Source organism: Oreochromis niloticus, linkage group LG15, assembly GCF_001858045.2.
Source record: "Oreochromis niloticus isolate F11D_XX linkage group LG15, O_niloticus_UMD_NMBU, whole genome shotgun sequence".
Classification (NCBI taxonomy): domain Eukaryota; kingdom Metazoa; phylum Chordata; class Actinopteri; order Cichliformes; family Cichlidae; genus Oreochromis; species Oreochromis niloticus.
In genome coordinates, this window is record NC_031980.2 from 32,930,384 (window position 1) to 32,952,176 (window position 21,793).

Sequence of the window (21,793 nt, forward strand, 5' to 3'; positions counted from 1 at the left end):
ATATATAACCTACTTTTTCACAAATTCTATTAAAGTTTATTTATCAATATAATCAAACATGTTGAATATACAGAAAAAGACAGAACACGTGCAGAGGAGCTTGGAAAAGTGGACCGTTTGAGGCATTTCCATGTTAAAACCTGCGGCGATATAAAGATAAGCAAGTACAAAACTTGCAGCAGTTTCTACTCAACACGAGCCAGTTCACGAGTATAAAAGGAACAGAACTAGACGAAGAAAGGAAGTATGAACGACGGAGAAAACAAGTACCAACTCGGAGACCTGACAGGTTGACAGGCTCGGCTCTTGCGTCATATTTGCGCGCCATCTGCCTCGCTTCTTTGGAGGACATTGAACATGGGACACCTTGGAGCTGTATTTCTTCTGGTCGTGGGTCTCTCCTTCCATGTTTGGGGTATGATATGGAAAGAAAAAGCTGCTTCTGCGTGTGTGTGTAAAATGAACCGGTTTGTCGTTTTCGGAGCGCGTGAAGAGCGCCTGTTACTTTGAATGAAGAATGCTTACAGCGCGAGCGGGGTTGAGCTTGGTCTGTTACTCATGACGTGTTTACGCTTTTACTGTTACTAAACCATAGACAAACAGGGCTTCAGGAAGCCGTGGCGTTTTATGTTCGGGTTATTGTGTGTGCGCGAGTGTGTCAACAGAAAACCATAAAAACAACATTATATTATGGGATGTTTGCACAGTCACAGTCTGTTAGGGCCGAATGAATCATTATGATGCATTTGCATGAAACAAACTGGTACGAGAGCCTGTCACATTGTGATTGATTTAATGTGATTTATTTTTTTTTTGCACTTTTTGGAAAATTTACGTGTTGCAGGTTGATTTTCGCAGGTTAATGTATGGATTTAAAAAATTAAATATAGTACTCTTGGATATTCTTAAAATACCTATTTTGTCAGCAATGTAATGACCAAGTCCTTTCTTATCTTTAATAAGTCATTAATTTATCAGCTCATTTCCCACAGCAGTAAAACACTCAGTGTGCCTCGTTTCCAGGCGCTGCGGGTCACTTTGTGCCCGCCTGTCACCAGCAGCGAGAATTCACGTGCAGCGATGGCGCATGCATCTCCACTCTGAAGGTGTGTGATGGACATGCAGACTGTGAGGACCGATCGGACGAACTCCACTGCAGTGAGTGCACACATACTCTTCATCACACACATGCTCATTGCTTTGTGTTTAGCAACAAGGTGTAATCTGTTTGGCCTATTACAACATTAGGACTACTTTCTCAGTAACTTAGAAAAAAAGTAAATTCTGCATAAATATGTTTGTTTGTTTGTTTGTTTGTTTGTTTGTTTTTTGTTTTTTTTAATAAAATTAAAAATTTTATCCATTAATTTATTTTAATTTTAATAAGGCAGCATAGTTGAGATGTTATGTTATGTTCCACGCATGACTGATATGTACTTTAATAATGTTACTAAATCTAAATCTGCACTGTTACAATTGTCTTACTCAAGATTTATGGCATACTGTACACTGTTGCACCCTTTGGACTTCTTTTGCAGAACAGATTAACTGCTGTTCTCATGCTGCGTGGGAATATGCCATTTGAGATTCTGTTTTTCTAATCCTGCTGAAGTCATGGGAGTCTTTAATATCGAATTCCAGAGAGATTTAGTGTTCACCAAGGACATCAGGCTGCAGGTTTGCCAAACAGAACCCTGCAGGAGGGAGAACTTCTGAAAGGATTAGGTGTGATTTTAGGTTCAACATAAACTTTGCTGACGTGAATGAAGCCAGCAGGTTGGAATATTTGCAGAGTTGTTTAGAGCTTGGGGATGTGTGACTTAAACCTGGAAGGTTTTGGTTTGACTGCTGGCCAGGAAAACTAAAAAGTGAATAATTTATTCGTTCATCAGCTAGGCCAGGAGACTTTAAAGAGACTAATCCAATCCAGATTAATCCAGTAGAACTAGGAGCATTAGACACATTTACTCTGTCGGATCATGCTCTTGTTTTCTTGTCTGTCTCAGATAAATGACACAAATTAAAGTGCCGACTTTAAACACCCTTTTACCTTTCAGATTATGTTTCCGCTGAAGCTTTAAGACACTCATGCTTGAATTTTAGTTTTAACTTTCAGCTGTGACTCTTCACAGGCCATGTGTGGTGCACCAAAGGTGAGTTTGCCTGCCAGAGCAGAAGGTGCATATCGATGGATTACTTATGCAATGGTGTGGATGACTGTGCCGATGGGAGCGACGAGACTTCCTGCATGAACTGCACTACTGGTTTCTTTTCCTGTGGGCCGTCTGACGCCTGCCTGCCTAGAAACAGGGTCTGCGACAGGCGGACTGATTGCCGAGATGGACGTGATGAGACCGGGGAGTTGTGTGGTTTAGCTCAAACCCTCCCGCAGGCGTCACCGAGATGTGCTGCGTCGGAGTTTCCATGCAAGAACGGCCACTGCATCCGTCATATCTGGAGGTGTGACCAGTCGGAAGACTGCTCTGACGGCAGCGACGAGGAAAACTGCGGTGAGTGATGTGATGTGCATCTCCACTTCCTTGGATAAAATGTTGAAGTTGTCAGTATAAGCTGTACTGGCTCTGTTGAACCTGTTTTTTTTTATTTAAGGCATAAAGCAGAATAGAAAAATGCGATTCTGTCCACCTTTTTGTTAGGAACACTTAGACCCTGTTTTGCCTTCAGAACAACCTTAATTGTTGGTGGGATTAGATGCAACAAGGTGCTGAAACATTCCTCAGATTTTGGTCCATATTGACTTGATAGCATCACATAATTGCGGCGTATCCATGATGTGACATTAAAGTAAAAAGTTGCTTTGTGACGTGGCATATTATCTTCTAAAAGTGTGACTTAGTGGGGCAACTGGTTTCCTGTGTCAAAGATGTGGAGCTGTGGTAAAGAAGAGAAAAGGCACACCCATGAGCTGGTGTTATCAACATGACAGGAAGGCTTGTTCTTCCTCTGTGCCCCAAACACTACTCTATACCACCAGCCCGATGTGCACCTGGATGTGAAATAGCCATAAACCCACAAGAATGCTTGAATGATAGGTTAGCCAGTACACACGTTAACAACATTACCTTCCCAGCAGCTTGAAGCAGTCTGCTTATTCTTCTCTAATCAGCAAGGCATTTTCTCCCAAAGAACCGCCGCTTACTGGATATTTTCTGTCTTTCAGAGCAGCAGGTTCATGTCCTTGTGCACTGAAATATCTAATCAGCCATGTGATTGGCTGATTAGATATTTGCATTAGCATTAGCCAACTTAATAGCTGGTAAGTGTATAAAGATTGTACTTTTAATAGTCAACCAACACGTTTGACCTCTAGTGTTGCAGCTGCCCCCTAGAATGAAGCCATACTGGATGCTGCTGCACACTGATGATGATGATGATGATGATGATAATGGGAAGTAGAATAAATATTGTATGCTGATACTCGAGTTCTACAAGCAACAAAGAATACAGACTAATCCAATTTGTGCAGGCCTGCGGCAATCACGTCTGATTCATTTTTAATAAGGCGCAAGTTAACACTACTGTAATACAAGATAATGCTCTTGTAACTGGTGACATTTGATGCCTGAAGTTGAAGGTGGATAGAATGAAGGTAGATGGGAAGAGCTTTTACACAGATGTCCAGAAAGTGTGTGTAATGTTTGAAATGTTGGTGTCACAGAAAGAAAAATTGTCACACAGACGATCTCTGTACTCCCTGAGGGGTTTTCAGAATTTCCAAACTTTCAAACAGAGACAGGTCTCACAGTTTTGACTCACAAAACTGTTACACGTGTCACAGCGTCATCCAGCAGAGGGCAGCATTGAGTTGCTGTACTGAAGTTATAACAGCCAAACATCTTAGCTGAAGGCTCTGTTCAGACCAGAGTTGATAACGATTGCTGCACCTTCATCGGTGCCTGAGTTGTTGGTCATCTGTACAGTTGGGAGACTAAACACAACGCAACCGTCTTACTAATGCGTGTGTGGGAAAGCTGAGTTAATCAGCAGAATTGCGCTTTCAGTTTGTTATCGAATATAATAATAACAAGGTGCTAAAATTTCTCAGCTCACAGCTTCTGTGATGGGAGAAAATATGGCGTGCTGATGAATTATTCCACCTGCTTAACTGTACAAACAAATTCCCCAAAAGCTGGGATGTTTCCAGTAGAACATTAAAATGTTGGAACTGAGAAAATGTGCTGGAAGCTATCCCAGCTGTCACGAGGTAAGAGCTGGGGAACACCCTGGATACTCTGTTGCACATTTTCATGTTTTCCAAAAAGAGTTTAGATTCATCTGAAAACAGAACAGTTTACCGCTTTCTCTCAAAAAAGAGCTGACCCAGAGGAGATGTTGGTACATCATGTTCAATCACTTTAACTGGTTTTAAGATGAGGCTTAAAACAAAGACCAAACCAGTAGTGACAGATGTGCCCAGTAGTGGAGAACAGGCCCCAAAGATGATTGAAAACTACTCTTTTGTTGAAATTTCTTTTGTATTTGATCAGTGTGATAGAGGTTTAGTCATACTGTGAGCTGTGTTCACAGACGGTCATTTCTGGAAGTGTTCCTGAGCTCATGCAGTGATTTCCTTTGAAGAATCATGGCGCTTATTATTACATACAGTGGGCTGTGTGTGCTTTAAGGTCACAGCCATCCGGTGTTGATTTCCAGCCTTGTACTTTGCACACAGAAAATTCTCCAGAGAGTCTTTCGATGATATGTTATGAGTCTTTGTAGCTGGACATTGAGGAACATTATTCAAAGTCCACAGTTTTGCAGACTGATTGAACCTTGAATCTTTATTTCTGTGAAACTCTGCCTCTCTAAGATGCTCTTTTTATACCCGCTCATGTTACTGACCTAACATGATTACCTGAAAATGTCCCCCAGGTGTTTCATTTCAGCAACACTTACTTTTCTAGCCTTTTGACTTTATCCCAACTTTTTTGAAATGCTTTACTGCCTGCAAATTTAAAATGCGCTAATATATTTAATTAAGTAGTAAAATGTGTCAATTTAAATATTTGATAAGTTTTCTATATTCTACTGTGAATAAAATATAGTTTTATGAGATTTGCAAATCATTTTTACACAATATCCCACAATAAATGTCTTTTTTGTAGGAGCCAGACTCGTAAAAACACAAATCATTTGAGTGGATTTAAAAATTGCACATGAGCAGCAGTGGGACGAGGCTACTGATCATCGTATTTGCCAAACGGGATCCAAACCCCACTGTTGGTTGTGATAACTGTTTAAAACTTTTCTTCCTTAAAACATCCCTGTTCATGTTGGCCAGAGCCAAAACGAGATATGGAGTATTTTACAGCTGCAACATCAATCTTTACACCATCACACACACCAGTGGGCTGGGTAACAATTCACACAGGATCTGTTGCAGCAACGCCTTGTGAAAAAGTCAGAAAAAATAATGAGAAAAATGTAACAGTTTTTTTATTTTTTTTACTGCATTGAACTCTGGTAGAGGTGTTTGGGGTTTTTTTTTTAATTTTATTTTTTGAAGGATGGTGTGCCATATAATTGAACACCAAGGGCGTTGTCGTTTCAAGAGAAGGTGGGGAGAGTTTGTCTTGGAAAACTTCCAGAAGGTTGACGATATGCTTCTTTGAAATTAGAGTTGCAAATGCATTCAGTAAACGTAAGAGGTAGCTGCCTCCTGGTAGAAGCACTTCAGCTCAGTTAAGCTGTTGCTGGCCATAGTCTCACATCTTCATGTTTGGAGCAAGTTACAGAGTTGTGGTTTCTGAATGTTTTTCATAATTTTCTCTCATCTGCATGAACAGCTGGGTAGAGGCTCAGTGTAGTTACTGTACGTTTTAACCACAGTGCAGCTTGAGTTATATCCACCCCTGTGGTTGACACACCCGTTTGGATCCTCGTGTTCTCGTTGCTGATTCTCATGTTTTACTTTTTCTCAAGTTCAGCTGCCGAGCTAAAATTTCAAGCATCCCATTTTCATTAATGACGCCTTCAGATTGCTCGGTTAGCTTCGGATATGTTTAGAAATAATAAGCGAATGTTGTCATATGAACACACTAAAGTAAAATGATTGTGCTAAACATTAAACTCAAAATCAGCACGATCATGCTGGCATTACCCGACTATTATTAGTCAGAGCGTGGTGGTTCTTGGTGTGAAACCACTGCTGATGTGTGGGTTTGTTTTTTGTTTGTTTTTTTCTCTCTTCTTGTTGCAGATCAGGACGAGTGTCTGGTCAATAATGGCGGCTGTTCTCATTATTGCGTGGATCAGCCGATGGGTTTCTTCTGCAGCTGCCCCGACAACATGAAGCTGGTCAGTGACAGCCAGTGTGAGGGTGAGTGGCAGCCTGATGGAGCAGCTACAAAAACAACCCCATCCCAACATTTGTTTATTTTTTTTTATTCATAAGTCAGGGTTGTAGCGTTCGTCTTACATACATATTACAATAAAATGCGAGCTGTGAGTATTTACTCTTTAGTAAATGATCTCTTTAATTCTTTTTTTCTTTTTCTTTTTTCTTTTTTTTAGAGGTGGATGTGTGCCTGGAGAGGGACACATGTGATCAACTGTGTGTGCACAATAACAGCAGCTTCACCTGTGAGTGCCAAGAGGGCTACAGGATGAATGCAACAACTGGAGAGTGCAAAGCTGAAGGTGAACATCAAATTATCTCACAACAATTTCAGATGTGTGCCATCAGTGGAGTTGCTAGATCATCATCATCATCATCATCATCATCATCATCATCAAAAGTAGAGATGGTGTCTGTGTCCTGAATCCCAACTGGAAGCTGGTTCCACAGAAGAGGGGCCTGAAAACTGAAGGCTCTCCCTCCCATTCTACTTTTAAATACTCTAAAGCGAAGTGCTCTAATAGGGTGATATGGTACTATAAGGTCATTAAGATAAGATGGGGCCTGATTATTTAGGACCTTGTATGTGAGCAGCAGGATTTTGAATTCAATTCTGGATTTAACAGGGAGCCAATGAAGGGCAGCCAATATAGGAGAAATGTGCTCTCTCTTTCTAGTCCCTGTCAGTACTCTTGATGCAGCATTTTGGATTACCTGAAGGCTTTTCAGGGAGTTTTTTAGGACATCCTGATGAGTTTGATACCAAGTTAAAGAACGCCAGCAGCAAGCATTTACAAATCTGCGATTTATGATGTTTTGAGCAGCAGGAAACAGTTTTCCAACACGATTTGACTGTAGGTTGAGAATGGTGTGGAATAGCCATGGGCACATTTGCTGAGTTAGTCTATTTGTTTTTATATTTGTTTATTTTCATCTGAGATGAAGTGTTTTTGTTTTTGTTTTTTATGAAGTCTGGCTCAGATCCGACTCCCAAGTTTGTGAATGTGATAACACAAGAATGAGGTAACGTAGGAGCTTCAAATTGATACCATAGGTGCATCGACTAACAATCTCTGACAAGTTTATATATTAGTAACCTTGATCTAAAGCTCAAGGTTACTTGAAAGGTGAGGGGTAGCCCTGCCAATATTCCTCTATGTTATCAACAGTATCTGCAAGTACAATCAAACTATTGTTTAAAGTTCAGACAGGTTACACCTTAACATATATTGACTCAGTCACACTATATAGTTGACACGACTGTACAAACATGTTGCTAAATCCGAAACTTCAGCATAGATACATCTACTGTAGTTAATGCCATTTTCCATTCCATTGTGTTATCGTGCGACTTACAGTGTTTGTGTTGTGTAAACTATTGTAATATAAACCTCTCACTGAAAAAATAAAGGCAAAGAGTTCAAAGCAGGCCCGGTGACCTTGTCCACATGTCTTCAAGGACATTTGGAAAAGTAAAAAATAGTTATGGCAGATCTCATTTATATGAATTAATACATTGAAGATAAATAGATATAGACTTTATTAAGCTCACACTGGGGAAATTCTCTTGTTACAACAGCACAGATGTCAGCAAGAAAAATGGAAATTAGAGATTTACGAGAGAAATGAAAATGTAGATAAATACAGAGTAATTTCTACTGTTTACCAGTGGTTACTGTATACAGTAAATGTGTGTCTTTTCAGGAGATGAAGCTCAGCTGGTCTTCACCACTTCCAAAGGGATCCAGCTGAAAAACATCAGCAGCTCTGAGTACAGGGAAGTGGCACCGCATGTGCCAGGGCCTCTGGCTGTCATGATTTCTAACCGCACACTATACTGGGCCCAACAAGGAAGAGTCTCCATTTACAGGTAACAGAGTGCATGTGCAGCACATTTCTGTATGTTCTGCTTTCCAAAGTCACATGTGACAGTTGCAAGAAAATTTGAGGTCCAAAAAAAAAGTGCTGTCAGCGTTAATCTTGTTAAAATAACGTTAACGCCGTAACAGCACGGCATTAGCGTGGTTAGCTGGTTAAAGCATTTGCGCCATGAAGCCCCAGGCACGGGGCGATCCGCGTTAACTCGCTAACGGAGATTTGCCATGTTAATGCAGTTATGGCGTTAACGTCATTTTAACAAGATTAACCCTGACAGCACTAAAATAAACACATGGATGTTCACCCATTTTTTGTTTTTTATTTATTTTTTTTCCTAACGCTGATGTGGATCTATAAGTGAGATGGACCACACCCATTTTCAGAGGATCAGTTTTAGTTTCCTAACTATTATTAGTTACTTATTATTAAAAATATAGAAAACATGATCTGATCAGATTAAAAAGGGTACTTTGATAAAATAACCTTTTGAAATCTGGGAATTGTTTCCTGTCTGTGGACCAAAACTGATCAGCTGCAGAGCAGAGAGATTGGATTTTGATATTCCTATCTGTATGCAAAGCCCTAACTGGTCTCCTTTAATAGACACACATTTACCGGACTACAGTAACCTGTCAGGTAGGGGTCTGAAACTCGCGGCCCGGGGACCACTTGGGGGAAGAAATCTAATGCAGTTTGGCCCTTGAAGTTGGCTTTTTTGTTAGGGAGGATGTTTGTTGTTGAGCGCAATGTTAAAAGAAGTTTTTTAAAAAAAAGCAAAAAAAGAGTTAATATGAAGCCAATATGAGCACAAACATGCTGAGGGATTGGCTGTTAGTTCAGTGAGTCCAAAACTAATGTGTACACTTATGTCTGCACTTTTATTTTGTTAAATACGAACAAATGATAGCAGAAGTGCTGCTGTGAGGGGTAAAATGTGTTCACATTTGAACATTTTTGGAAATATTTCTGGGTGTTTTCTTGTTTTTTCTTGCATTACCTGAACACGAAAGTGGCCCTCGAGTGAGATGACGGTGTCAGCAGTGGCCCACAGCTCATTTAGGTTAGGTGTTGATAAACTGTGTTCACACGCTCTTACTTGTCCACCAGTGCTTGCAGTATAAATAGAAACAGTACAGCACCGTGGTCTGAAATGTGACCCGAACACAAAAACGCTATGGGACGGTGAAAACAGCCACATGCTGCGGCGCCACTATCCGTGTGACTACCGCCATGACTGAACTCCAGGTTCAAACCAAACAGTATGTTCTGATTCTGAAAATGTCACACATTTCACTTCACAGCTGTTTTTCTTAAACAGCTTTGACTCAGATTAAGGCAATAGAAACCAAATAACCTTCACCTGGTCAGATTATTTGGGTAATAGGTAATTTAATTGTTTAAATATCAAACATCCTCTCTCTCTCATTCCACACAGTAAAAAAACCCAGCACACAGGTGTGTCAGTGCTGGTGAGGAAATGCTTTTTATCAGAAAATTTATTCTAGTTCAGCAGATGTTAATGATGCAAAGCAGTTCTGGATAATAGTAATTCTCAGAAGCATTAAAGAGTGACGTGAGTCTGCTGATAGGGATATAAGGGGAATTTCTTTATGCTGGTTCATTCAAATGACTTATCACAGGCAAACATGAGTCAATTTCCACCTCGTAAACAAGCTCTTCAAGTTCTAGACAGAAGATCATATATCACCCATGTCATGTACTTACTAAATAAATCATGCTAAGTTTTGAGACACTACTGTTGCAAACGTCCAGCCTGTATCTTGCAGATTGCTTTCTCCTATTAAGCGATTAATGCTCAGCTTAAAAAAATAAATGGTTAATGGTTAACAATTTCATGCTTGTGGTCTTCACGTGTGGCTGAATGTGGTATGAAGCATTGTTTCCCTTGTGTGACTGATGTATTTTGTACGTGTTCCAGAGAGAAATAAACAACAAAAGTTTAAGAAATGCTCTGAAAAATAACATAAAAGGTCAGATTTGGTGTTAGTCACAGTTCCCACGATTTCAGCCTGTTGTTCCTGTTGAAGTTATTGACTGTAGAGATCAAACAAAGAGGATGCGTATGGTTTAACCCTACAGTGCAACCTAGGCAGTGATGTTGGGTAGTTTGCGTGCTAGCATAGTTTAAAGAACTTGCAATGACGTATATCGCCTGTGTACCATCAAGGGCCTTGTTTAGTGTCTTGGCGTGCCCATGGTTATCACACGTTCTCCACCCAACCGGGTAATAAACTGTCCCTCTGTCTCCTGGAAGGAGGTATGGGGACAGTTTCTTCCCTACAGCTGCGAAATCTAACACCCCCTGCACACACACACACCCACTCATACCTGAAGACACACACTGTACAATACCACTTTTTAATAGTCTTCCCTTTTTGTGTGTGTACTGTTTCCATATTCTGAATATTTGTTTGTCTTTGTCTGTATTTCTTCCTGTTTGTTTTAAACTACGGCAAACAATTTCACATTTTGTTACTGCAAAATCACAACCCAGAATTTTTGATGTTCGTGGTACAACTAATGCCAGTAAAGTGCACAAGCATTGGCTTCTAGTAGTACATTTAAAAACTAAAATAAAAAATCGGACTTGAATAATATAATATAGTATAATATTTAAAAAAATGTGTTTTGAGGAACTGGTAAAAGTTTCACTGAAACAAAACCAGAAACATCACCCTGGTAGTGGAGGGGAAGGAAACGCCAGTCATGAAAGTTATTATTCTGTGGTGGGGGTGACTGTGGTGATGTATCAGTCTGAGACCGTACGAACGCTAACATTATTGTTTCTAATGTGGCTAAAATAAGCGAGTGTCACAGATGGGGTCTGATTGTTACAGCTAAAATTTCAAGAAACACTTTGAAAACATTTTTTTTTTTTTTTTTTTTTTTTTTTTTTTGGTTCCTTGTGTTTTTAAAATGTATTGTCTGGGCTTCCTACTGTCACTCTTGCATTGTTTCTTAGGATCTCCATGGATAGAAAGCCACAGGAAAATGTGTTGGTGCTGAAAGTCCAAGATTCGGTAACGAGCATGGCGGTGGATTGGATCCACCAACTTCTCTACTGGACCAGTATAGAGAGGGGGTGGGTTAGCGTGGCCTTTCTGGATGGTTCAGCTCATCAGCGGCTCATCACAGGGCTCGACAAACCCTCCGCAGTGGCTGTGGATCCTCTCCGAGGGTACGAGGCTCCGGGATTTTGCATTTCATTTTAATGGTTAACAGCACAAGATAAAGAAAAAAGGGGGGGGGGGGGGAAGCTTCACCTGTGATAACGTGCTGTTGCATCACGGTTGTTAAATAACAGTCTTTGTATTTCTAAGCAAAGAAGCTAAAAGCTAGCACGTCACACCTTTACTTATCCAGGGAGGAGCAGCACATTACAAAACACTACATTAATACAGTTGCATGGTGTTCAAGCATGACTGTGTTCTCATCAGTCATGCTTGAAGGCTTTGAATTATTCAAATAATACATCCTCTTCCTGGTTTAAATGCCAGTAGGTCCAACCACTTCCTTTTTGCACATTTATTATTATTATTATTATTATTATTATTATTATTATTATTATTATTATATTTTTATTTTTTTTTATTTTATTTTTTTTTCTCATAATTATTGAAGCATTATTTGTTAGCAAATAGGATTTTCTCCTGAATTCAAAATTGCAACAAAAGACATCACCATCACCAAAAGGTGAAATAATAGTCTTAAAAATCAAAGCTACAGAGGATCAAAACATGGGTGCTTTTTTCTTTTCTCAGACTGCTTTTCTGGGCAGAACGTGGCGGCTCCCCAAAGATCGAAAGCGCCGGTTTGGACGGCTGCGACAGAAAAGCTCTGGTCACTTCCTCAATACGCCAGCCTGTAGCCCTCTCTCTAGGTATGTTCTGACATTTCAGATCAATTGCTTTTAAACTGGCTTCTCTAAATAATGCGCCTGCATTATTTAGAGAAGCCAGAGAAGAGGAACAACATGAGTTCATTTTTCTGTACCTCAGGCAGAAGTCAGACCTTCAGTTTGGTCCATTTGAATATATTTTTGTTGAGTCACTTAGTGCTGGTATTCATGTCGCACGTTCCCTTAGATATGCCTCGGCAGCTGCTGTACTGGTTTGACGAGGGAATGAGAAGAATCTCGAGAGTAAATCTAGACGGTCGTCAGCGTAAAACGGTGGTGGAGTCTAACGGCTATCTGGACAGGGTGTTTGGACTGTCTGTGTTCGAGGTACACGAATTACATTATGGTCTGTGCTGCCTGACATCCTGACAACAACAAATGCGTTTTGAAAACTGAAGGCAGCTAAATGCAAGGAAACTAAATGCAGTGCATCCAGAAAGGATTTACAGTGCTTCACTTCTTACACTTTTCGTCATTTTGCAGCTTTATTCCAAAGTGTATTAAATTCATTTTTCGATTTAAAACGCTACACACAATACCCCTAACACAACGTATGTGTCAAAAGGGCCTAAATTTCCACTAAAAGATCTATTGTTTGTGCCGTTGGCTATCACTAAGAAGACATGCTGCTTGCACATTTCACCGGTGCTTGATTAGTCTTCTTTTATAACTTCATCACAGCTGGGTTAAAGAGCTCAGCATCAGTGCATCAGCTACAGCTTAAAACGAAAGAGAATATTTGGCCTGCACTACTTGAGGGAAGTGCTGTGAGTGCTTCCTGGATAGACTCTATACAAGAAAATCACTTCATGATGAGATATGGAGCTTTCTTCTTGCATGCAAAGCCTGATTTCTGCTGTGTGCTGGTAAAGCTTTTCCTCACTGGGTTTCAGGGATTTGTATATTGGAGTGACGAAGTTACGCGATCCATCTGCCGAGCAAACAAACACAACGGCAGAGACTTCCAAGTGCTTCTGTCTAACGTCACCTCGCCAGGTCGTGTGCTCATCATACACCCTGTTCTCCAACCAAAAGGTATGCCCAATCAAAATGTGACTTCTTCACACTGTAGGTCCCAGACTGATCATTTTTGCTGATTTCTTCTAAGGACCCTCCGTTTGTGGACGTCCAAGGGCAGTTTGCCTTCACGAGTGTGTCATTGACTTGCTGACTCAGGGCCCAAAGTTCAGCTGTGTTTCTCCAGAAACGGGAAGAAACAAAACAGAGGAAATTCCTGCAATCTCTCGTGCAGTTCCTGCAACAGCTTTATCGGATCCTACATTTGTGGGAATCCTTTCTCTGATCGGTAAGAATCTGTCAAAGTCTCAAGACGTTTAAACAAATCAGATCCACGCTGGACATGAAAGGACATGAAAGGTCATCTTTAATTAGTACTGGCACAAATATTTCAACCAGTCATTTCCTTTTAGTTACAGTTTACCAGAGTGATTAGTAATGATTTCATCCTTAAGGTATTCCACCCTGCAATAAACATGCAGCAGGTCAGTCATCAGAGGGAGATGCACCGATCAGGCCGAACATTATGACCACCTGCCTAATATTGTGTTGGTCCCACTTTTGCTGCCAAAACAGCCATGACCCATCGATGCATGGACTCTACCCGAGCTCTGAAGTTGTGCTGTGGGATCTGGCACCAATAAGTTAGCAATCAATAATTTTATTTTGTTGTTGTTGGTTTTTTTTTTTTAAGTCCTGTAAGTTGCGAGATATGACCTCCATGGATCAGACTTGTTTGTCCAGCAAATCAGAGAGATGCTCTGTTGTATTGAGATCAGTAGAATTTGCAGAGCAAATTAAAACCTCAAACTGGTTGTTGTGCTCTTCAAACCATTGCTGAAGCATTTTTGCTTTGTGGCATGGTGCATTATCCTGCTGAAAGAGGCCACAGCCATCAGGGAATATGGTTTCCATGAAAGGGTGGACAGGGGTCTGCATGGGTACCGTGACTGATTTGTGTCTGTGCAGCCTCGTATGCAACTAACTAATGCACTGTATTCTGACACCTTTCTATCAGAACCAGCATGAACTTTTTTGGCAATTCGAGCTTTGGTAGCTCGTCTGTTGGTTTGGACCACACGGGGCAGCCTTTACCCCCCACGTGCATCGATGGGGCTTGGTTGGTTTTACCATTGTTCCTTGCTTGGACCACTTTAGATGGATACTGACCACCGCAGACCCGGGCCACCATGACAAAATGTTCATTTGTTCCCTGATAATATCACACCTCTAACAGGTGCCATAATAAACGGATAATCAGTGTTATTCACATCACCTGTGTGGTCATAATGTTATGCTTGATTGCATGTATGCAATTTCCCCGAAATGCAGAACTGACCGCCACAGGAAATCCTTTGTAGAGTTAAACAGCAATAAGACTGTTTAACTCTTCCTCATTCTGTAGGTGATTCTCCTAAGACGATTACCTATATTATTCTGTTCCCTCCCAGACCGTGCAATATTACCCAAAGGTACTTATTGAATATTGTTTTCATCCCCCCATCATATGCTGCTACTCCCTTTATTCTATTGCACAATACTTTGTCACTTTCTAGAACCGCCTGCACTGATAGTTAGCTATATCCTGGTGAATAAATAACTATGTATATTACCTGTTAGAGTTATCCGACACCATGCACTATCCTACTGTATATTACTATATTACTGTACACTATACTTATTGTATATCTTATATCTATTTCATCTGCTCCTCTGTCTCTCCTGCTGCTTTGAGCATGTACGTGACAAAAGAATTTCCCTCGGGATAAATAAAGTTGTTCTTATCTTCTTATCTTATCTTATGTATGAAGACAGGCGTGCATATGAATATCTTTGCAAAAAATGCTTGTATGAATGTGCATGAATGAGACCTGTTTTATAAAAATGCCCAAATGGAGTAGAAATGCACTATAAGAAGCATTTCATTTACCATAAATATAAGTTAATGTTTTCTAGTTTTTATGAAGTGTTGTTAATGCAAGGCTTTTTCCACAAGTGTTTTTCCACTCATGCTTGCCACCCATTTGTCCACTCAGTGGAGGTAATAGAGGTGACATCATGCATGACTTCAGCTTCTATGTCATGTCTGGAACTCCAAAAAAAGTGATTAATTTCCTGTGTGTGTTTCCAAGTGTTCCTCAGTGTCCTGCTGGTGGGAATGGCTGTGTGGTGGTGGAGGAAAGAATTACAACCTTACAGGTCTCTCACTGTGCCGAGCTTCTCGCTGAAGGAATCCCAGGACCCCCTCATCAGTCAAGAGCCACCGATGGGTTTAGACACACATATGGTCAAGGTGAGAGGAGTTTGAAGGTAAAACCAGGAGTCGGTGTTTGTGCAGAGAAGAGATATTGTAAGTTTGTGTGAGAGATACAGCGTGCTGCTTTACATGTTGTTTTTCCACTTCATGGCTATCTTACAGCCTCTGTTTTATCTTTTTTGGACAATGAGATGCAACCCTCACAGGCAAAAATGTTTTAAGATTGTATTTTCAGTCCTCAGTGAGTTAGTAATCCTGCAAAAACACATCCAAACAAGGAAACTACATGATAAACAATAAAGGGAAACCATAGCTATTGGGCAGCGAGCAGGCAACTGCAAACTGAACCTGGACCCACACACAGTATGTGCATTAAGCCATAAAAGCAATATTTTCAAATTTTTGTCATTCCCATTTTTTCCCTGCACAACAAAACAAACTGTTCATTGTGTTTACAGGATTATTGCTTAAAGAAAACGCTAAAGAAAAACTGGCATTCCCCCCAGTGTTTTACATTCATCACCCAGATACCTACATGGGGGGGGGTTACGTAAATAACACAGCCTTCAATATATGGGTCGACAGTGTGACATGCATGTCAGAACATGTACAGACCAAAATATATGCTAACTAGTTGCTATCTAATCTAGCAGTTCATTTAAAGTTTAGTTATACAGCCCCATATCACAACAGCAGTCCCCTCAAGACACTTTATACTGTAAGGTCAAGACTACAATGATACAGAGAAGGCCAAAAATCGGATGACCTCCTATAAGCAAGCACTTTGCGACAGTGGGAAGGAAAAATTCCCTTTTAACAGGAAGAAACCTCCAACAGAGTCACTTAATCCAGCTCTAACTATGTGCTTTATCAAAGAGAGAGCTGGCTTGCAGGAGAGGGGGGCCTGTAAGCTACTTTTAAATGCCCTGAGAACCACAAGTAAGCCTGCAGTCTGAGAACGAAGAAGTAAAACTTAGGCTTGCATTAACCCCTAATGAGGCCTGCTTTACACGCTAGAAGAAGCAAATTAGTAGACGTTAGGGAGTATATTGTGGCTAATGTGCAGGCTTCTCTTATTAGAGGACACAGGATTAACAAACAGCACACTGTGTTATCATATGGTCCCTGACTCAGCCTTTAGTAGCCCTGAACAATGTTTTCACTATAGGGAGGCCGGCTAAGATAATCCCATTTGTTGGAGTCCTGACATGGTTTTTTTTTTTTTCCCCATTAAACTTTCATGTTATTTGTTTGTTTTTGGCTTTGCTTGCTGCTTTGACTCAAGCAGCGTTCAGTAGTGATACACAGCTCGGGGGTTGGGTTAATGTGGATTAAAACCTGGTGATCCTTCTTGGGTTATTTCATTACAGTCAGTCAGATCTGATCAAGCCACTGTGAGCAGTTCTGGTGAAGAACAGCGGATTTCTTTGAGTGTAAAATTGGGGATGGATGACCAAAGAAACCTAGTGCTTCTAATTATAGCTACTTTCATGTGTGTGTGTGTTGTCCTTGAATTAAGCTGTGGTAAGTGCAGCAACATTCTCTCTTCGCAGTTTAAAAAAAAACAACCTTGTGCTTCTGAAGCGACATGATCAACAGGTGTTTCCTCTTGAGGAAAACACGCATGTCTTGCTATTAAGATTTGAAGAAAGAAACCTCAGATTTTCTAATTTGCATCTCAGCTTTTAAAATAGTAAGAAAGAACTGCAAATGGGCTGTTTGAAATGCAGACAGAATACATCCTTTAAGCTACAGTTTCTTCCACCTGTCTAGACTTTAAACTGACACACATCACAATATAAACAAACAGGCTGTCCCATCAATGAGTTTCTTTTGTTTGTGCGGACTTTATCCTAGAATATATATAAGGAGAAACACAGTTTGACTCACAAGTTGGAGGCTTATCCCATGCAGCAGGTTGACTAAGTCGTGTTTTCTTTGCTGCCAGGAAACTTTGCTTAAGCGGGACTTGGACGGTGAGTGAAGGTTTGACACAAGTGATCAGCTGACTGGGTTTCTGCCGGTGAACCTCGTGGTGTCCTAACCAGGCAAAGACCTCGGAGCTGATAGGACATCAAGGCAGCAAGCAAGCCTGGCTGATTGTTCCAACTCCCCTGGAAATTTAAATCTGTGATCTGGGATAAATATCTGCATTTGAAGAGGAGGAAAAGCCTTCACTTTTTAGGATATTTTTCACATACCTCTCGCAACTCACTTTGTTTTTGTTAAAGTCATAGTTTATTTACTTAATGGTGAACAAGCACATCCAGTTTCTTTTTCTTTAAGTATATCTAAGAAATGTTCATCAGGTTTACTGTTAAGGTCTTCACATTTCCATGTGAACTGAAGACGAGGTGAAACTATGTGTATGAAGGACACTGGCAGTGAGATCATTCTGGTAATTGACAACACAGTTTGCTGGTTTCTTTGATATGTTTTGCACTTTTGATCAAAGAGAATGAGCAACTGGAGGACGAGGTTTCACAGATGAAATTATTTAGTCACTAATATTTGTTCATATTTGGTTTAGTTGCATCTTTTTACTGAATGTTTTGAGTACTTTTTGCCTTATGTTCAATTCGCCAAACTTAACTCCAGCAGTATTACAAGTTTTACTTCCTCACATCAAGCAGGAATCATGCGAGCAAATGCATTAATTTCTTAGACATTTAGTTTGGCACATTGTAAAGAGCATCACCCAATGTATGCATAGTCCTGTTTACACACTCGGTGTGAATCCTGCAGGGTACAAAGTGCAAAGTGTAGAAGGTCACTCTTGTGTGTTTTCACAGACTGGATTAAAGCTGAAAGTTAAATATTGATCTAAAAAATCCATCCCTACCAGGATGTTGTGTTTTTTTTTTTTTTTTTTTTTTTTTTTTTTTTTTTTTTTTTTTTTCCCCCCTTCGGCTTAGTTCGATAACGTTTTGAGAGTTTTCATCAGTGTTTGACTGCTTTCCCATTTTCTACAATATAACATCAACTATCTAGCAGCCACTTTTGTGCAGCACACGTTTTATTACCAGCTCAGAAGCTGGCTGAGTTAAACATTTCAACATTCCTACCCTGGCTTATGGCATCATTTGGAATCTGAATTCAGTTTAAAGTGACCTTTAAATAAGTAAATGAATAAAGGGCTTTTTTCTTAGTCCATTACCGAGAAGCAGTGCCAACTGTTAGAAAACAAATAACTGTATTTATCCCAGTTTTCTTTAAAAGGGAGAAATAAGTGGTAGCTGGTTCGGTGGCAGCAGTACTGTAACGTAGTGTAAGAAGTCGAAGGAAAAAGGCAAATAGGATTTGTGTGTTTGCAGGTTTGGGGGTTTCTTCATGTTTTTTTTGTTTTGTTTGTTTGTGCATTGATGCGGTTGTGGTTGATGCTGTTGAATGGTTGAAATGCCTTATCTGATTTCAGTCTCTTGTTTTGTTTTTATCTGTTGTACCTTAAAAAAAAAAGATCTATTGGCAGCAACTGACAAACTGCTGACTTGTATTGTTAATATTTATTTTGGTGGGTTTATTTATTTTACAATAGTATTGCAGCTGCTTTAGTGCTGTCTCTGTACTTTACATAATTCTGTTAATTGCTATAAATGAGTCAAAGAATTTTATGTTTTCCTACATTTGATGTTGTTGCATTTTGACTTCATTGCTCTCTGCATGGAAACTATGAAAGTTTTAGCTAATCCAATCGTGACAAAGCACCATTTGTACCGAATGTCAGGAGCCTCCTGCAGCTCTGTCTGCACTGCAACGATCTGGTCTGTTCGGAGTTATTAATTAAAACAGAGTTCATTAAATAGTTCTGTGTTTGTGCGTTTATGTTTGCCTCTTAACCATACACTCGCTGGCCACTTCATTAGTTACGCCTAGCTAGTACAGAATTGGACCCCTTGTTGCTTTCAGAACGGCTTTAATTCTTCGTGGCACCGATTCAACAAGGTGCTGAAAACTTTCATCAGATTTTGATCCATGTTGATACAACAGCATCACACAGTTTGTGCCCATCCCAAGAAGCTACAACATAAGAAGCAACAATACTCTCGTAGGCTTTGGTGTTTAAACGATGCTCAGTTGGGACTAAGGTGCCCAAAGTCTGCCAAGAATGTCTGCCTCACACCATTACACCAAAACCAAAACCACCAGCCTAAACCGGTGATACAAGGCAGGATGGATCCATGCTTTAGTTTTGTTCACACCAAAGTGACTCTACCAACTGCATTTTGCAGCAGAAATTAAAACTCTGTAGATGAAGCCTTTGTGACACAGTCGCCTCAATTTCCTGTTATTGACTCATAGGAGTGGCATCCTGGGTGACTGTTGCCGTCCCAGCAGCTTGAAGCAGTTTGATTATTTTCCCCTGACCTCTGGCATCAGCAAACATTCTCTCTCAGAGAACTGCCGCTCACTGGATGTTTTCTCTTCATTTGGACCATCCTCTGTAAACCCTAGAGCTGGTTTTGTGGGAAAACCACAGCAGATCAGCATCTTTTGAAACACTCAGACATTCAGTCGCTTAAATCATCTTTCTTCCCCATTCTGACGCTCAGTCCGAACTTCAGCAGCTCATCTTCAACATGCTTATTTACTGGCAGTAACTGAAAATATAGTAATTTTGGGTGTCTGATGTCATTATCCGTAGCATTAAAACAAGGTGCATTTTAGCAAAATGAGGCTTGTGATGTCACAGATGTTATGTATAAATTAGAGATGGAGTCAACACTTCACAATCATTCAGATAATCTTGTTCTAGTTTTTTTATTAAACACTTTTTTTTAAAAAAAACTGATTTTTGCCTCCAGTTTTAAGAGTTTTTCTCAATTTCAATGAGTTCAGAGCTTGAGATGCTCTTTCAGTAATTCCAGCATATTTCGAGACTGTGAAGCATGACTCGACTCAATTTGATTTATAAAGAATATCTTAAAAAAAAAAAAAAAAAAACTAATGCTGTACAAAAGGTAGAATGAATAGAGAAAAACAAAGCAAGGGCATAGATAAGAAAAAAGTAAAGTGCATGTTACTTGGTGCTAAACAAGGCACCAAAGATAGGAAGAGCAAAAATGTGAGTGAGTAATATTTAGTTTTAGGTATATTTTCACCGGGTGGGACCACATCCTGTAGACATACATCTAAACAGATACGATATGATCTCATTATTTGGGGGATGTGAGAAGCCTGGCAGTAATATTTTGAGACGGGAGACAGAGGCTGACTAATACCAGTGTAAAATGAACTGAGCGTGAGTCATTCTGAAATCTTAAGACTTAATTATGTAAATAAAAAAAATCCCTTCGATGGAACTGGGGAGAGCCAAAAAAGACAATCTGTTTCTATTTTATCTTCATCCAGCTGAAGGAAGCTCACACCATCCAGTTCTTAATGTCCTTGAAGCATCAAATGCAGCACTGAGGATGAGGAGGGTGCCACAGTCAGCAGAGTCACTGATTACTTTGAGCTGCACCTGCCCTGAAACCTGACTGAAGGTTTTCAAAAATGCTTTATAAATATGAATGAAGTTAATGGAAAAGTTTAGAGGGAGATTAGTAGTTGTTATTGGGCTGTTGGGAAGGTGGTGTCTAGGTTGTTCCTCTACAGTGGGGGTTGAACAACATGCTGCTTGAAGAGAGAGAACAATACCAGTAGACATAAAACTGTTGATCATGGAGAGGACGCTTGGACCAATAACGGGGGATGTCTTTCAGAAGAGTGGAGGGCATGATGTTAGGAGGAGAGAATAGCGAATAGAATCAGTAAAAATGTAAGAGCAGTGGGAATGCCACTCCTAATGCTCTAAACTTTCCTGAAGGGTACTGGCGAAGGCAGAGATAACAGACTTGATGGTGGATAACAAAATCCTGGGATTATGTGAGGTTTTTTTTTTTTGTGATATATTTGCAAGATATCACAGCTTGATATTTAACAAGGTCATTTTTCAAACTTGGAGACTTGAAGCTTGCCCCTGCATTCCTTCCTAAGAGCCCTGATCCAGGTTGACTGTTTTAGCTTATTGCTGGCCTTTCCTCAGTGAACTGCTATTGATCTCATTTCTTCACCTGTGGGTGAAGAATGGCAAATGACAAATAGAAAGGGGAAATGACAAATAACAGTGCCCATTATGTCGTTACTCAGTGTTTGGCTGCTGCATTTAACAACTATGCCAGCAATTAGCTCGCTTTCTCTTTTCAGGAGCAGCTCTGCCACCAATTCCAACAGAGACTTAGGGGTCAAAACATCATGCACTTTGCAGGAAGTGGTGAGTAGCTTTGACAGGTGTCACAGGTTTGTTCAGCTTTGACATAGAGTCACTTTTATTTTTTCCCATCCTGTCTTGCAGATAGTATTATGAAGTAATGTTCCGTATGAA

The 21,793-nt window shown here is 40.2% G+C and overlaps 1 protein-coding gene across 2 annotated transcripts; it reads left to right on the top strand.

Annotated features, from left to right (window-relative positions):
* Positions 1 to 226: 226 nt before the first annotated feature.
* On the top strand, positions 227 to 19,231 carry LOC102077528 (low-density lipoprotein receptor). 2 transcript variants are annotated; one of them, XM_005453980.4, is made up of 14 exons: positions 227 to 415; positions 1,024 to 1,158; positions 2,133 to 2,510; positions 6,221 to 6,340; positions 6,535 to 6,660; positions 8,063 to 8,228; positions 11,220 to 11,435; positions 12,019 to 12,137; positions 12,343 to 12,482; positions 13,049 to 13,190; positions 13,264 to 13,461; positions 14,578 to 14,644; positions 15,305 to 15,465; positions 17,378 to 19,231. In XM_005453980.4, exons 1-14 carry the CDS (start codon positions 358 to 360, stop codon positions 17,389 to 17,391), a joined length of 2,040 nt encoding a protein of 679 aa, XP_005454037.1. In that variant the 5' UTR covers positions 227 to 357; the 3' UTR covers positions 17,392 to 19,231. The 2 variants fall into 2 exon arrangements, with proteins under 2 accessions (XP_005454037.1, XP_005454038.1); XM_005453981.4 differs by lacking the exon at positions 14,578 to 14,644 and having other exon boundaries at positions 230 to 415.
* Positions 19,232 to 21,793: the final 2,562 nt, after the last annotated feature.